We start from the raw sequence: 13,216 nt of genomic DNA on the forward strand, positions 1-13,216 counted from the left end.
TGCTGAAATAACTCTGGATGTGGCACATCAGTAATGGTCTCTTAGAAATCCAAATAATTCAAGAAATCCAGATACATTTCCCGAAATCCATAGCTCATGCTACTTCCTCAAAAAATTCTGATAAATCATTGGCACATTGGCTCAGTGGTTAGCACTGCAACCTCACAACACCAGTGATCTAGGTTCGATTCTGGCCTTGGGTGACTGTTCAAACTTCAAGCAGACACTGTCCCAATGTCTGCGTGGGTTTCCTCCGGGTGCTCTAGTTTCCTTCATCAGTCCAGAGTTGGGGAGGTTAGGTGGATTGACCATTATAAATGTAGGGCTATGAGGACAGGGTAGAAGGCTATATCTGAGTAGGATGTTCTTCAGAGGGTCGGTGTAGACTCGATGGGCTGAATGGCTCCTTTCTGCACTATAGGGAGTCTATTAAATTGATTAAGCTTTACTTCCTTTTCAAAAAAAACCATGTTGATTCTACCTTATTACGTTGAACTTTTCAAAGAGCCCTGCATTAAATTTCTTTAACAGCTATGAACATTTTCCCTATGATAGATGTTAAGGCAAGCTACCTAGTATCATTTCCCCCCCTTCTGAATAAAGGGGTCCGAAGGAACCTGCCCAAATCTAAAGGAGTTTCAGAAAATTAAGAGTTCATATTCTACCTCACTAGGAAATTCTTTCAAGATCAACGAATGAAGTACAACAGTACAACTGGGGACTTGTCAATCCGCAGTTCCAACAATTTTCTCAGCACCATTTCCCTCATGCAATTTGCTAGTGTCTTTGGCCCTTCCTTTTCCAGAGTTACAGCTTTTTATAGCATATTATGCTAATCCTTTTAGTGAAGACTGATGCAAAATACCAGTTCAATTCATCTGCCGCCTTATTTTCCATTATTAATTCTCTGGCTCACTTTCTGTAGGACGAAAATTATTTTTTAAAACCACTTCTTTTTAAAAAGCCTGCTCATGCTCCTGGACAATTTTCTCCTGGAGACTCTTTCCCTCCTTAACATAAAACACAGCTAAGGATGTCTAAAAGGTTAAGCCTGCAAGTTTGATACCATTACAAATGGCAGGTCCTCTCCCTGTTCTATAGTAGTCACACAGAATTTGAAACATCAACTGTTTTTTCTCTCCTTAAGTCATTCTTATACTTGTGAGATTTTACATGTGTTTTCAGAGTGGGAAGCAAAGGAGAGTTATGCAGACAGCCAAGGAGGGAAGGACAGTAATTGTTAAACTGCACTTTTTAAATTCAACATTAGTTAGTTAGTCTTTACGCACCAGTTTGATCTTTTGTTTCCCAGTTGGGAACTGACATTCAATAAACGTTATGGTGTAGGTACGACAAAAAAAAATGAAAGAACTGCAGATGCTGTAACTTAGAGACAAAAATAAAAATAGCTGGAAAAGCTAAGCATGTCTGGGAGCATCAGGAGAGAGAAATCAGAATTGATGTTTTGTTCTGAGGAAGGGTCACTCAGCTTGAAACATTAACTAATTTCTCTTCCACAGATGCTGTCAAACTTGCAGTGCTTTTCCAGCAATCTATATTGTTGTGTCTGTTACGGTGTAGGTACTGGAGGATAATTTGGCTCACAATAAACTTGGTCAAAAAATCCAAGTGATTGCTCTGTTGGTAGTTTAGGAGTTTGATGACTTCTTTCTACAGGCTATATTTAACAAAAGCTAGCATGTATTTTAAGTAGTCAAACTGACCAACATTTAATCATTTTCATGGTAATGATCTCTCTTTTTGACTTGTGTTACATTTCTTCAAAATTTACACTGTCATGAAAACTTTACTTTTAAAATGTGTTCTCTACCCATGTATGATTCCAAGGGTTGGTTCCTTATCTTTGCCTTATGTAGCCATGCAGCCATGTAAAATCGTCTACAGATACACTCCCTTTGGAATGTTATGACTGTTTCCATCCTTCACAATTATAATCAGCAGCATATTAACTATTGTACTTGTCAAGAAAGAAGAATTAGGGGAGGCAAAAAGATTTCTCAGGACATTTGGCTAGAAGTTGAATTCTACTTTTTGCTTCAGACATGAAAAAAGTAACCCCAAGGAAGGTAGCATTAGTGACAGATGACTCTGAATTGCAGTATTTAAATCATTAAGAATTTCTTTTTGCACACTTTTCTCATATTTACCTTTCATTTAAATCATTAACTGAGTAAAATCACCTTTCAATTCTTTTAAGGTTTTTCATTTGCTCTTCTGATCTATGATTCCATATTGAAGTCATACACACTTTTTCCCAAAATCAATAGTCCTATTACTTGATAATCCAGCACTTAGCCTCTGAACTATCAAGCTCCTTGATCAGTCAAAACCACTATCAATGCCAGTGACTATTCTTCAATGGAAAACCTAGACACCGAAATTTGAAAGGATATGATTTTAGGATAAATACATACACTTAAAGCCTACATATGTAAGTTAAATGTGACTTGGCAGGCCTAGCAGCGTTTCCCAAACTGTGGTAATGATTTCCCCAAACTGTGGGGTCACCAGCCAAAATGTTGGAGTCAGGAGCTCCAAAGCTCCAATCGAGTCCTGATAGCAGTTGCCCCTTTCTAAGTCCTCGCCAATTTTGTTTCAAGTAGTGGGCACAGTGCAACACGGCAATAAGAGTGGACATGTTTGAGGCAACAAGACACATGCTCTTTATTTTAAAAGACAGTCCGTGGATTAAACAACTGCCCTCTACTTTGAATCCACAGAGCAATAAAAATGAGATCACAATGGGAAAACTCTAAATCAATGTGACAAGCAATTAATTAAATCTGCTAATTGGTAAGTCAGCACCATACAAAATACCTCTCAAAATTCATGCTGGTTTACTATTATTATTCTGAGAATGGAAACTTGCCAATACATGAAATGTTCCACAATACATGGTTCGTTTCAAATCTCTTCTGAAGTGACCTAGTAAATGCGACACAGGTCAGAAATAAAACACTCCCAAAAGTCAAATCAGACTGAAATAAAGTATCTTAGTCCTGGTGATCTTGCAAAAATCACGCTTGCAACCATCTGGGGGCTGCTCCTCAACTTTTTTAAAAAATGTAGATAAGGACAATTATTGAAAACATGAAAACAGAGTAGATTCAAGGGATATGGTAAATTAGGTTAAAGGATAGGTCAATACAGATGTAGTGAAAAACATTCAAGGAGATATTTTAGAATATGCGGAACATATAACATTCCAATTGGCAAGAATTATTCCAAGGATAGGTCCACCATCTGAGATTGGCTAGATATGCTGAAGATAGATTAAACTTAAAAAAAAAATTATGCAAAGAGAGGTCAAAAGATTGGACAGAATATCCAAAAATAAAAAAATTAATAGAAGGGGAAATTACTGTATAATTAATAACCCAAAATATTGAAATGGATAGTTGGGATTTACTTATATTTTTATTTAGAGAATAAACAAGATGTGTGTTGATTCTGTAGAAAGTCAAATTTGAGAAGGATTATTGGAAAGTAAGGAAATGGCAGACATACTAATCAATTATCTTGTATCAGTTTTTGCTATAGAAAAATAATTCCAGAGGCAGTGATAAATCCGAAAATGGAATGGAGGGAGAAACTTGGGCAAATCACAATCATGAGATAAGTCATAGGGGTTGTGTGCTGTTCTGTGGTCTTGCTGCAAGACATCCTAGTTGTTGTTGGATTGGATTTAATTAACTGAAACTCCCTTGATTTGGGTACGGTTCCACCTGAAAAGGGAGGGAGATAGAAAGCTTAGTAGTGAAATAATAGCATAATAGTGAAAATGTTTGAAGATATTTCTACAGGACATTTAGATAAGTTCAAGATTAACAGCAGACCCAATGTTTTGAGAAAGAGATAATTTTTAATGTTTAATTTTTTTTAAAGAAAGGAGATTTTACAATTAATGTGCTGTGGGTAAATAGGAATCGGTGAATGTACTGTACTTATCAAATGCCTTCTGGAAATTAAGGTGTCAAATCAAATGTTATTGTAGAAAAGCTCATGAAGGCAGTAGTACAGTGGCATGGGTAGAAAATTGACTGGCTAATGGGAAGATAGTAGATGTGTTCAGACATTTACAAAGAGAGACCACGTGGCCCACTGTATCAGTCAACAAACATCTTTCTACATTAACTGCTTTCTCCAGTTTTTGGCCACAGCCCTGGATGCCATGGGAATGCAAGTGAATATCTGAAACTTGAATTCTTTTGAGTTTCTGACTCAATCGTCCCTTTGATTATTGACAAAAAAAAAGTGCCTTTCCATTCCCCTATATTTTTAGATTTCTATCAAGTTCACTTTCGACCTTAGTTGCTCGAAGGAAAACAGTCCCAGCTTATCCGATCTTTCAACATGGCTCAGACCCTCCAGCCCTAGGTCGTACCCCAGTAAGTGTCCTTGTATCCCTCCTGCGATGCGGGAACCAGAACTATATGTAGCATTCCTGTTGTGGCCTAATCAGTATTTTACAATTCCAGCATAACCTCCTTGCTCTTGTATTCTATGTTTCAGCTAATAAAGACAAGTATCCTAGATGCCTTCATAACCACCTTATCTAGTTGTTTTACTACCTTTGGGATGAGTGGATGGTCCCTCTGATTCTCCAAACTTTCCAGGGTCTTATCTTACACACAGTGTCATCCCTTACCGTATTAGCACTCCCAAAGTACATTAGCTCACTTTCTAGGTTGCCACTGCTCCACCCACCTGTTGGGACTGGAGGCTTTGAGTTACAGGGAAGGCTGGGACATTTTTCATTGGAGCACTGGAGGCTGAAGGCTGACCTTATAGAGATTTATAAAAACATGAACGGCATTGATAGAGTGTGAATAGTAAGGTCATTTCCTTAAGGTACGGGAATTCAAAACTAGAGAGAGTATATTTTAAAGGTGAGAGGAGAAAGATTTAAAAGGGATCAGAGGGCAACGTTTTCACATTGGGGTGGTTCGTATGTGGCATGAACTAACATTTAAAAGCCATTTGGACCAGATACATGAACAGGAAATGTTTAGAGGATTATGGGCCAAATGCAGTCAAATGGGACTATTTTAGTTTGGGAAACTTGATCAGCACAGGCGAATCAGACCAAAAGATCTGTTTCTGTGCTGTATAACCATATGAGCAACAAGTGACTTACTTAGGAAGAGGAAGAACTTCTGCAGTCAGAGGGTGGTAAATCTTTGGAAATCTGTACCCAGAGAGCTTGGAACCTAACTTTGCAATGAAATTCATGACAGGGATTAAGGTCATTAGTAATTACAAATCAATCAAAGGATATCTGGATAACATGGGAATGCACAGTTAGATGATCAGTCATGAATTGGAATGGCTCATACCTGCTCATTAACACAGTCAATAGACTGGGCTGGCATAGGCTGCATGGATTATGGTTTATAAATAACTTTACTTGACCAAAATCAAATTAAATAATCCCTATGATCACTCCAGTAGTCAGTTAAAATATTAGAAGTACAATGAACTTGGATTTTAATTTGAACTTTGTATTCCAACCCTATTTCATTCCCCATTTGTCTTGCATCACAATTAGTTAAGACAGTTAAGTACCAGAAACTGATATACTGTTTAAAAGATTCATGAGATTGAGATTTTTGAGTCAATTGTCCCTTCAAATATCCCAAAGTTGCAGATGCTTTGGTCAACACAGGCATCATTTGTATCCTAAGTTCTTAGCATTATTTTGCAGGAGCCTTGCATCTTTCTCTTTTCAGCTCAGCTACCCTAGAAGTTCATTGGAGTTTTAAACTCTTTGGCGCACACACAAATGTTCAAATGAATTCTGCTTGAAAGAGGTATTTCCTGCAGCAAGCTTGCTGTAAAACAAAACCCTACTCTAGGTCAGAGGTATACTAAAAATCTACTTGCTTCTATAACTAATCTTTGGTTAATTCTGATATCTATTGCTTATCACCCAGAAGACTTGATCACATGAACTGAACAGTCAGCTCATTCTTAAAAAAGTTTAAAATATATTTGTCCCCCCACACGAAAAAGAACACACAGGCACGTACTATTTAATTTTGTTCTCAGCAATCGGATTGTCAAAATTTGGCCTTACATCAGTCCTAGTGCACCATTCTCCTGAATTTCTCATTAGCATAGGTATAATAACTGTTTAAATGATCTCATTTGTTGTGTCCCAAAAGCCCTTAAGGCTATCATATTATTCTGACCAAATGCTTACAAAAGCCGCACACCAGAACTAGCCAGTCATATGACCACACTTTTTATGCAACAATATGGTAACATTTGTCTGACAATGTGGAAAAGTGGCTCATTATATCCTATCCACCAAAAGCAAGATAAATTCACTCTGCCTAGTTACCATCCTATTAACTTTTTCTCAAAGTTCAGCAAATTGATGGCAGCAGTTAGAGAAAGGAAAAAGGAATCAAGGAAAAGCAAAAGGTTGCATTGTGGAGGTGCAAACCTAGCCCTTAAATCATTTGAGAGGAAGGCAATCAAAGGAACAAGAAAAGTCTTTCCGGATGGATGAGCCACAATTGGGCACTTGCAGTCCTTCTGCAAAAATTCCATGATCACAGACATGAATTAGTCTGTATTTTTCAAGGCATATAATATGCTGGGGGACCAATATTCTAAGAAAACATTTCTATACACAAAAAAACAGAATGGAATACTTTACAAAGTACTTCCAATGATTTACAACTCTATTTACACATTGCAAGGCATCTTACAAAGCATTTTAAAAAAATTATTTACTCTTGGAATGTGGACTGGTTAGGTCAACCTTCATTATTTTGGAGAAGTAGTGAGCTGCCATCTTGAACCACTAGTTCTGGTTTATAACATTCACCAATTTTATTTTCCTTCTTTCATAAATGGTATTAAGTAGCAGGTCCAATACAAAATGAAGTCTGAAGCTATGAACACAACAATGTTGGACCAAAAGAATGGAAGTTTCATTTTATCCAACATCTTTCAAAAGTCAATTCTCCATTTAAATGTTTTAAGATTTGTCATACAAGAATGCTCCAATCTTAAATAAAATAAACAATTTTTAAATATTCAGTTGTTTACTAAGGAAGTTATTTAGCTCCAGAATTATGAAGTTGAAGTTCCAAGAAACAAACTTAAGAACTATTAAACTCCCACTGAGCAGAACCAAATGTTTCTTTGGAATCAAACCGAATATTTCTACACAGGTTATTACCAGATAGGATCCAAGTTTATTTGCTAATATGATTCAAGGGTTTCATTCATAACAGGTTTTTTTTTTACCTCTAGCACATCTTCTGTCTGGTCTGAACTGAAAATATTAACTGTTACTTTCTGTCCATTGGATAGGTAGACATCAAGCTGTACCTCTTGTGTTGGAATCTGCTGAGTTTCCTAAATATCCCAAAAGTAAGAACATAATTTAAAAAAACTGGATCAACTGGAATTTCTATCGATTAACTTGGATTAATTAACAATTGAGACATCTCTACACAAACAGAAACAGAGAGGTGATGCTACCAAACCAACATATAATTAATTACACATACTTACGTCATTGACAGCAAATGTTAAGCTAAACATTTTATGGAACAATCAAGTTTGAACATGTTATGTTAACTTGTAGTGGGGTGCTATATTGGACTTGGCTTCATTGCAAGCACTTAATTGCATAAAAATGTTCTCAGCACTTCTGCTGAAAATTAATCAAAGTATTACAGTTTCTTTTTGTGAATATTACACTTTCATTATTGGCAGGACTATTTAGCAGATTTAAAAACATTAGTCAATGTTATGCAAACTTTTTCTAAACAGGATTGCAAAGTCAACTAAACAGACTTTGCCTAATGACAGATGAGAAGTTACCATCCACAAAGATAAGTAAAACCACACAGTCTGCCTCACCTTTTTCTCAGTCTTTGACTTTAATGCTGACAAACAACTACGATGACAAGAACAGACCTATCTGCCACTCTCCGGCATCTCTTTTTGAGTTTGTCATTGTGGCATAATAGAACATGGCTTCATAAGTTTATATATTAGAAAAGTTTCAGAAAATTTCTGGACTTGCAGGCAGAGTAGGAGACATTACATTACCCAAAGGAAGATTTTTGCTCATGTCCAAAATAGTCCAACAATATTTTTAAAATTCATTTGAACAGCTGACATGAGCTCATCTTATAGTCACATCGTAAGGATAACACTGCATTAATAGTATACTGGAATGCCAGCCTACAGTATATCGTTACACCCTGAGGCTTGGGATGAATTAGCAGCCGTGAGTGCTACCAAGTAAGTAGAGGTCATATCAATGGGAAATAGAAAGAAAGTTACAGATCAAACATTAGGCCACATCACAATAATTCTTTAGTGTGGCTATCAAAAGGGAAGTATACACTACTTTTTCCAAACATTCCTTTTGACATATTCTTGGTCATGAACACTAACATACCTGTTGCGCTTTTCTCAGAAAGCTGTTGAATGCCTCACTGCCACCAAGCAAGGAATCTTGGCGTACTAAAGTGAAACAAGAATTAGTTTTAACAAAATTATTTCTTTCCTCTCAGATGGACTATAGGAAAATCACTCCCAAGTAATACATTAATGCATGGATTCTCACCTTTAAGATGTTCCAATGACTAGTTGAGCCAAACACTACTACATTTTATAAGACATGCAGAAGTTGCAAAAGGGTACAAAAATAAAATTCAAGCATTACGTGAATGCTATTAAGCTTACCAATGAGACTGACCGAGCAATTGGCCCAGAAAACTGGGTTACAGTATTGTTATGATTCAAACAATGATAAGTTCTATCCAACTGCAATGAAACATTGAAGTTTTAATTTTCCCAACTGTCCCATCTGAGAACTCTGCTGCATCTGTGTCAATAACTAAACGGGCAGTAAAAGCATTGAAATATCTTAATTATAATACTTTAGTTGGAGGGGAGGACCTGAAAGGAGAAAAGGGCAAAGAACAACCGACAATCAGGTGGAAACTTTGTGAAGTGAGGTCAAGTAAGAGAACTACATAAACCTTGGTAAAATAACTGATCAGTAGTTGCCATGCAGAAGCAAATATTGAGTAAAATTGTTTCATTGCTCCTGTTCCTAACTCTTGGGTTTATTGATATGGTAAAGTTCAAGTATTTTTAGTTTAATCTGTCTTTGTAGAATACATATGCACAAATATTATTTAGAGGGTTTCCTGCCTAACATCAAGCTTCAGGATTGAACAAATGATAACTCCAACCATCAGGTCAAGCAAAAAGTACATACAAACATGAAAAACTTCGTATCACCTACTAATTAAATTTATCCATATACATTTGGCAAAGGGGAGGGGAATGAAATGAAAATTAATTAAAACCAAAAAGAAGAAGTGGATCTAAACAGGAACTTGAATACTCAAAAAAATATTATTTTCAAAATATAATGTAACTGAAGAGAATAGGCTAAAAGGAGGAAGGAAACCGCCTTCCTCTATAGGGCTTCACAGAGGCAAAGTAATGTTAACTAAGCCTCTAATTCAGGCTTGAAGTGGACTGAGTGAAATTATCAACTTTCAGAATCCATACTAATTTAAATTACTTTAGCAACTGCTGTGCACAAGCCCAAACGTCAGAGCAAAAACTGCTAATTTTGATTTGAATTACAGGTTAAAAAGGAAATGCTTATCATGCTCTTACCGCTCTGAATGTACTTTTCTAATTGCTCTCGCCGCTGTTCTACTTCTGCAGTCGTTAACGTGAAAATCTTTTTAGGTGGAAAGTGAGGAAGTACATTGGCACCATATTCTTTTCTCAGCTGAAAGAAAATACACGATCATACACAAAATGCACGACAAATTCTAAACACATGTTTCTTGAACAAAAACTCCTGCAAACTGGCATCTTGCTAATACCATGACATGTATTTGTTCGATCATCTTGGGAGAAGTTTTGCCACTTCATTAATTGCCTTCACCAAAACAGTTATTGGTGAACAAGTTAAAAGCAGCCCAAATTTGTTTAGTTGTGTTAGGCACATGCCATCTAAGGAAACATCAAGTTAAATACCAAGACTGGCTAAGAAGTAGATCTTATAAATCATCTTCAATGAGAAATGTAGTAAACTAGAGAATTTCAAGGAAGGAATTCCAGAGCTTAGGGCAAAGCAGCGAAGACCATCAATGGTATAACTTTAAACATTTTGCTATGTACATTCAAAACAAAACATAACATTGAAGCTGCTCAGAAGCAAAGTATAACCAAAAATATTGAAAATACTTAAGTCAGGCTGCATTTGTGGACAGACTTAATGATTTTAGGTTAATAATCTTTTTTCAAAACTGCAGATGGATAGAGTTGTAAAGGTTTTAAGCCAGGAGAAGGGAGCAGGTGAAACAAAAGGAACTTCTAAGAGAGAGTATAGGCAGATTCTCTCATGATGCAAAAGTAAACAAATTGTTCACGGGTACAGCATATAAAAAAGACAAAGTTGTGCCTAGTTGAGGCGTGAATAAGGTATATACATTTGTTTTGCTAGTTTACTAAATACCTTTTCAAAGTTATTCATATTATTTTGTAGTGAAAATCCATTACGCCTTTTGAACCAAACTCAGTGCTTTCAAGTTAAGGAACCTCCTCTTAAAAGAAACTAACTTCAAAGTAACTAAGTCATAGCCAAGAGAATGATTAATTCCTGTCCAGGAGAAACATCATCAGGAAATAATTTGACGGCAAATAGCAGTTTGGGAAGGAAAAAATATCATGCCTTGCGACTAGAAAAACGTAATCACCTGCTCATGCAATCCATAGAGTTGACTGTATCGGACTCGACAGTGCAACACTCCATTCACATGAATGTTGTAAGCCTGAAGAGGAGAAATTAGAGTTAACTATGTATTTCTTATGGAGCAAAAATGATACAAACTTAACTTCAAAGTGATAATGTTTTGTTCACATATTTCCAATTGACCAACAACTTTGTTAATGTTCTTGCTAAACACCTTACTTTACAGTGGCATTATACTCTCATTGCTTTTAGTGTGCAATTTCCAAATTCAAATCTCTTATATCCTGTATGTGATAGCCCAATATAATGCTACTTAGTTAAATGTCCATGGGTTTCCGACTCTGTTGGCACTTGGGTTCAAACCATGGCAGTGACAGTCAAAAACAGCAGAGTGAACTCAGCAATTTTGCTCCCCCCGAATCACAAATATTAAAAAAAAAGGAAAGAACAATTATTGCCAGAGGAAACTATCTGTTGTGACAAGATCGATGGAGGCAGTCCTCAAATTGTTCTTGAGTGAAGAAAATGTTAGTTGGTCAGATTTTAAAATTAAACCCTCATATGGGATTGCACTCAGTGGACGTTTGTAAATTTGTGATCCCTTGCAATATTCAAACTCGGTTAACATATCTGGAAACAACTAAATTTATCTCCTCCTTTCACTAACTGCCATCCTGCACTCAAGCATCAAACCATTGATGGATCTTTATAACATACATCAATTTCCAATGAACTCTCCAAAATATTCAATAGGGTTTCTGTGTCTGTGTCTATCAGCTACTCCTTCACTATCAAAATTAACGTATTGTAATATCAACGTATCAAATGCACAAAATACTAGACCGCTTCTTCAGAATGCTATCACCAGCAGGATTATGGAAAACTTTGTAGATATTGTGCTACACTTATAACAAAACATTAATTTGATATTAGTGTTGCTGGCCTGACCAGCATTTATTGCCCATTCCTAGCTGCTCTGGAGCTGGTGACAGTGAGTTATCGTCTTGAACTGCTGCAAGCCAGATTGCTGTTCAGGAGGGAGTCCCACACTTTTGACCCAGCAACAATGAAGGAGCAGTGACATTCTTTCAAGTCAAGATGAATGCATTGGAAGGAAACTTGCACATGGTGGCATTCCCATGGATCTGCTGCTCTTATATTCTGATGCTGGTGGCAGTGAGTTTAGAAGGTGCTGTCTCAGGAGTCTTGGGTGAATTTCTGCAGTGCAACTTGCAAATGGCACTTGCTGCTACTAAGCAATCGAATGAATTTTTCTGTACTGTAAAATTCTATAATTCTATGAATGAATATTTGTAGATATATTGCCAGTCAAGTGTGCTGCTTTGTCTTGAATGGTGTCAAACTCCTTGAGTTCTGTTGGGAGTGGCCTGCTCCTTGCAGTAGCTATTACACTCCTGACTTGTGCCTTGAAAGTAGTGAACAGGGCAATTAGGTGGAAAATTACTTGCTACAGGATTCATAACTCCTGACCTGTGCCTGTAGCCACAGTAATTATATGACTAGTCCAGTTGAGTTTTTGGTTAATGATTGTGGAGAATTCAGTGATGGTCACATTAAGGAGCGATCACTGGATTCACTCTTGTTGGAGATGGTCATTGCTTTTGCAATGTAGAGATTCCGTGAACATTCCAATGGCATTTCCAATTACCTGCTAAATCTGATTGTGATTTATGTACAATGATTTTCAGATCCTTGTGCTGAAGCATTCTGCACTCTCTTTCTTAATTTAACTGACATTCAACTCCTGTATTTGCCCTGTCAAAAGTACAAATCTCACATTATGCATCAATTGTCACAAATTAACACCCTGGGATGAAATATATCAGCGCCCAGACACCTGTCAGCACATTGCTCCATTTGTCAGTTCCATTTCTCTGGTGATTTTAATGTTCCTCCCACCCTTCCATTGCCTGATTTAATTGCTACTTCTGTGGTGTACATTTCACCAATTGCCTCAGAAAGCAAAGAATAAAGTAAAGGGCACAATGGTCACAGCACACTGCAGCTTCACTACACTGACTATTGTTTTTGGTCTACTGGGACATCCTGATTTGGCAAATCTTCTCACAATGTCTCTTCAAAGGTTGACATCTGCTTGAACTTGTAGCCACTGGAGTTAAGAAAAGTCAGAGACCACTTCATTGAAACACATCATCCTAAGGAGTCTTGATAGGGTGCAAGAGGAAAAGAATGTTTATTTTGTGGAGTGATTTGGAGATGCCGGTGTTGTACTGGGGTGTACAAAGTTAAAAATCACAAAACACCAGGTTATAGTCCAATAAGTTTAATTGGAAGTACACTAGCTTTTGAAGCGACAGCTCGTGTGCTTCCAATTAAACCTGTTGGACTATAACCTGGTGTCGTATGATTTTTAATTTATTTTATAGAGGATCTAGAACTAGGGATAACTGTTTCAAAATA

At 36.8% G+C, this 13,216-nt stretch overlaps 1 protein-coding gene across 1 annotated transcript in view; it reads right to left on the bottom strand.

Moving 5' to 3' along the window:
* Nucleotides 1-13,216, bottom strand: part of snx17 (sorting nexin 17) — an 84,464-nt gene that overhangs the window by 48,771 nt on the left and 22,477 nt on the right. Inside the window, exons 2-5 of the mRNA XM_072554480.1 lie at nucleotides 10,779-10,853; nucleotides 9,688-9,805; nucleotides 8,450-8,514; nucleotides 7,282-7,392 (exon numbers count right to left, since the gene is read on the bottom strand). Of these exons, the coding sequence (XP_072410581.1) occupies nucleotides 7,282-7,392; nucleotides 8,450-8,514; nucleotides 9,688-9,805; nucleotides 10,779-10,853 (369 nt within the window). The remainder of the gene's footprint in view (nucleotides 1-7,281; nucleotides 7,393-8,449; nucleotides 8,515-9,687; nucleotides 9,806-10,778; nucleotides 10,854-13,216) is intronic.

This window comes from Chiloscyllium punctatum, chromosome 3 (assembly GCF_047496795.1).
Source record: "Chiloscyllium punctatum isolate Juve2018m chromosome 3, sChiPun1.3, whole genome shotgun sequence".
In the NCBI taxonomy this organism is placed as follows: domain Eukaryota; kingdom Metazoa; phylum Chordata; class Chondrichthyes; order Orectolobiformes; family Hemiscylliidae; genus Chiloscyllium; species Chiloscyllium punctatum.